Consider the following 4,470-nt stretch of genomic DNA (forward strand, 5'->3'; position numbering starts at 1 on the left):
ATGGCAAGTACTACAGGTGTCTCCGGTGCACTTATTCTAGAAGTTCTTAACCGTAATAACTATAAAAAGTGGAGATTGCGGGTAGAAACTTATTTGTTGGCTGAAGATCTATGGGAGGTTGTCGAAACAATCAGGGAACCCGCTGCAAATCTTGAAGATGATGAATCCGAATACAAGGCTTGGAAAAGAAAGAATGCCAAGGCTTTATACGCAATCCAAAATTCATGCGGGCCGGAGATGTTTCACTTCATAAGCGAAACAAAAATGGCCAAAAGTGCCTGGGAGACTTTGGAAAAAGGTATGCTCTTTGTCAAAATTCAGAATTTAAAACTCAAAAAAATATGCAAGTGTCTCGCTCTAGAATATGCAAATATCAATTACTATGTTTCCATGAGTGCAAGGTATTAACTGTCTTGGTCTGGAAATCGGTAGTAAAAGTATGCAATTTGCAAGTATATATATAGGACTTGCACAAAACAGAAACTTAAATTACATGTAGTTCTACTTTTTTCCATGAGTAATTATTTGTTATTTTAGTTGATGAGAATTCTTTGTTATTGAATGCTTTGAATTCATTATGTAAAATACCTTGATTATAACCAAAATAAAAAAGTGGTAGGGACTTTCTAGTAGTTTTCTATGAAATATTTGCAGTGGAGAGTCATAAAATTAAAAAGACAATTTTCACAAAAACTTGGCAGGGCATGTTGAGAACAGTGCCGAAAACTTCGAGCCCTACGTGCCGTTCACCGAATTTGTGAGCGAAGGTGATTGGGATAAGGCAAAGGAGTGCCTTAAACTCAAAGAACTAGATCTCCACAGCGCCATAAGAGCAATTGATCCAAGAGACGGGTTTGGAAACACAGCCATTCACGTAGCAGCCAGGAATGGGCACGTGAATATCGTGAAAGAGTTGGTGCTGTTGATGACCCATGAAGATTTGAAAATGAAAAACGCTAAAGGTTCCACAGCTCTTCATTTAGCAGCAAGGAATGGGCATCTGCATACTGTGAAAGAGTTAGTGTTGTTGATGGGAGAAGAACTAAACAGCATTGGTAACACAGCTCTTCACTCAGCAGTCCTTGGAGAGAAGGTGGACATTGTGAAAGAGTTGGTGCGGTTTATGAGACAAAAAGACTTGAAAAGAAAAAACAACAATGGTGACACAGCTCTTCACCTAGCAGTCAAGAAGGGAAATGTGCCTATAGTGAAAGATTTAGCGGCGTTGGTGGGAGAAGTGAGAGGCCCTGATGGTGACACTGCTCTTCATATAGCAGTCAAGATGGGGGCTACAAAAATTGTGAAAGAGTTGGTGTCGTTGATGAGAAGGGAAGATTTGTCAATAAAAAATGATGAAGGCTACACAGCTTTTCACCTAGCAGTAAAGAAGGGTAATGTGCCTACTGTGAAAGAGTTCATGACAAAAGAAAAAGGTATATTTATTAATTATAATATCTCTAGTCACTTGATTATAAATACTTTGCTCATTTGCGACATTAATTATATTTGTCGGTTGAAGAGTAATTATTTAGTAGTTTATAAATAATGGTATTAAATATACTAATTCCGAAGTTATACTAATCTCCTTGGGTGTTTAAAGTGGGGATGACATTGGGATTTATGTGTAGAACCCTTTAGTATAGTTACATCCAGAATATATAATACATGATCGAATTAATACATTTCTTAATTGGCAGAGCGCAATTTTAATAGCTATACTCAGTTCATCACTTATGTGGCAAATGGTGATTGGGATAATGCAAAGGAGTACCTTAAGGATGATCCCTGTGACGCAATAACGATAGTGGATCCAAGAGACGGATATGGAAACACTGCTCTTCATGTAGCTGCTAGAAAAGGGCATGTGCATATTGTGAAAGAATGGATATCGTTGTTGAAGGTGAGAAAAGAAAATTTGCAATTGAAAACCGTAGAAGATTTCGCAACTTTTGGTTCTAGTATAAATTTAGGGGTGACTGAAGAAGTTCTCATGGAAAGGGCCAAATATATGGTTGAACAGTACGAGAAAACACCTACCACCATTTTGGATGTACAAAATGCACAAGGTTCCACAGCCCTTCACATAGCAGTATCAAAGGGTAATTTAGATATTGTCAGAGAGTTGGTGCCATTAATGAGAGAAGAAGATTTAGAGATAAAAGATGTTAAAGGATGCACAGCTCTTCACAATGCAGTCAAGAAGGGTTATATTGATATTGTGAAAGAGTTGGTGCCAAAGATGAGACACGAAGGTGTGGAATTAAAAATAGACGAGGGCTACAATGCACTTCACCTTGCAGTCATGTGGGGGCATATGAATATTGCGAAAGAGGTGATGCCATTTATGAGAAAAGAAGCTTTGGAAGAAAAAGACGGCGGAGGTTATACAGCTTTAGGCCGTGCGTTAGATGAACTCAAGGATAAGGACGTGATGGAAATAGCCAAGTACATGGCTGAAAACAACAATAAAGTATTTGGCATCAAGGTGGCTCCTTTGAACTGGATTCCAGTTGTCGACTGTTTCTGTAAGGGAAAATCCCATTTGTGTCCCTATCTCTATTCTGTTACTCCGCTTGAATATCTAATGCCCGAGCGCGGTCCGGATGGCGCGTACTTGATTATCCGGTGCTTTAGAGTGAAGCAGTTTGGTAAGAGTCTCAACAACTGTATTTATGCCAATTTGCATTCCTTTTTTATAAATTAAAAAAAACGAAATTTAAGAAAGAAAAAAAGATGAAATTTAACAGCTATATTTAGAAAGAAAACGTGGTTTCCTTTTCCTTTTCCTTTTTTTTTTTTGGTGAAATCTGATTTTTTTTTTTCCTTTCTTTACCACTTTATCCTTTGTGTCATTTTTTTAATTAAAAATTTCAATCAACCATGGGATGAAGAGTTAGCTAAATAAATAACTAGTCTCTCAACACAATCTCCACGCGTGTGTCAGTTGTTCTTTATTTATTTATGTTTACGTTTATAAAATTAATTTTGTAATTTTTTCGCTAGTGATATTTTGTTGTCCTTTTCTTTTATTGCTGTTGCAATTATAAAAGTAGTTATAAACTGGAGTAGTCCCACCTCCCGTTTTTAGTTTTTTGGATCTTTTTCCAGTTTTTAATATTTCCAGTTACCATCATATTCTTTCTATGTTAGATTATATATTCTAGAGTTTTAATTAATTAAGGTCATCATTGGTAGTTTAAAATTTAACCATTTGGGGATGGAGTTGACCTATTAGTTTTAATTAATCAAGGGTACTGTAGGTAGTTCAAAAATTTCATCATTCTAAAATAAAGTTGACTTTTATTTAAAAAAAAAAATAATGAAGTTGGCTTAATATAATAGACTTGCCCCTGAGCAAATGTCAATTGATTTTTATTCTTCTTTTTCTTTAAATTCGAAAATGTCATGCTCATCATAATTTTGATTTTTTCTCATCTTCTATTTTGAGTCGAACTCACGGCTTCTCACTTACAAAAAAGAGACTTATGCCACTGGACCAAATGGTACTTGATTTTTCTCTCCTATTTTTGTGGCAAATATATTTTTATTTACTATATTATCTACATGTATAAATATAAGTATATTATTATGTGTTGGAATACATGGAAGTTTAACCATGAAAAAATGGAGATGACTTAGAGCAACTCCAACAGCTTCCATATAATTTCTGTATTATAGGGAAGCAAAAGTCAAACCTTTAGCCTCTTTTTCTTCTCTAACTCCAACAGATTTCCTATTTTACAACAATCTCTAAAATCTCCATATGCCTTCTTAAAATTTTAGAGTTTGCTGTAAATATAGGGAATTTGGTTTTCTCTTTCCTCACTTTCCCTAAAATATGGATAGTTATAGGGAATCTGTTTGAGCAAAAGAGGCTTATTTTTCCTTACAGTAGAGAAAAATCAAAATATGAGGAATCTGTTGGAGTTGCTCTTAATATATAAGAGAAATTGTCCCCACACTGAAGTTGGGGATGACTATGTTTACGTGAGTAGAGTTTTTTAATTTTGTTTTAACATTTTTGTCCCAGATGATTAAAATGTTATTCATGATGTTTAATATTTAAGGGTTAGAAAGGTAAAAGAATCAGTTATGACTGACAACACGTTCTTTCTTAAATATTGTCTCTGTGTGTGTGTATTTTTTTTCTTCTTCTTATATACGGTTATACACAAATTAATTTAGACAAACAGAATTGTTTAATATCTTTTAGATAAGTTTTTCTTCTTGCAACTGTTTTTTGGTGGATAAAACACTTTTCAACTAAACCACCTATCGATATATATTATTATATTCTTATATTTAATTTAGTAAAAAAGAATTATTTAACAATCTTTTGGATAGTATTTGATCAAAAAATAAAATAAAACAATCTTTTAGATAAGTTTTTCTTCTTGCAACTACTTTTTTTTGGGTAGATTTGTCACACCCCGAATTTTTGAATAAATAATGATTCAAATCCGGAACATG

The 4,470-nt window shown here is 34.3% G+C and overlaps 1 protein-coding gene across 1 annotated transcript; it reads left to right on the forward strand.

Annotated features, from left to right (window-relative positions):
• Nucleotides 1-2,704, forward strand: LOC133744224 (uncharacterized). The gene is made up of 3 exons (XM_062172364.1): nucleotides 1-298; nucleotides 678-1,433; nucleotides 1,698-2,704. Exons 1-3 carry the CDS (start codon nucleotides 1-3, stop codon nucleotides 2,702-2,704), a joined length of 2,061 nt encoding a protein of 686 aa, XP_062028348.1.
• The last annotated feature ends 1,766 nt before the right edge of the window (nucleotides 2,705-4,470 follow it).

This window comes from Rosa rugosa, chromosome 4 (assembly GCF_958449725.1).
Source record: "Rosa rugosa chromosome 4, drRosRugo1.1, whole genome shotgun sequence".
Taxonomy (NCBI): Eukaryota; Viridiplantae; Streptophyta; class Magnoliopsida; order Rosales; family Rosaceae; genus Rosa; species Rosa rugosa.

Excerpts from the sequence above, each read along its gene's own strand:
- LOC133744224 (XM_062172364.1), top strand. The coding sequence starts at position 1 with ATGGCAAGTACTACAGGTGTCTCCGGTGCACTTATTCTAGAAGTTCTT. Across the intron at positions 299-677 it reads CTGGGAGACTTTGGAAAAAG|ACAATTTTCACAAAAACTTG; the intron begins GTATGCTCTTTG and ends AAAATTAAAAAG. Across the intron at positions 1,434-1,697 it reads GTTCATGACAAAAGAAAAAG|AGCGCAATTTTAATAGCTAT; the intron begins GTATATTTATTA and ends CTTAATTGGCAG.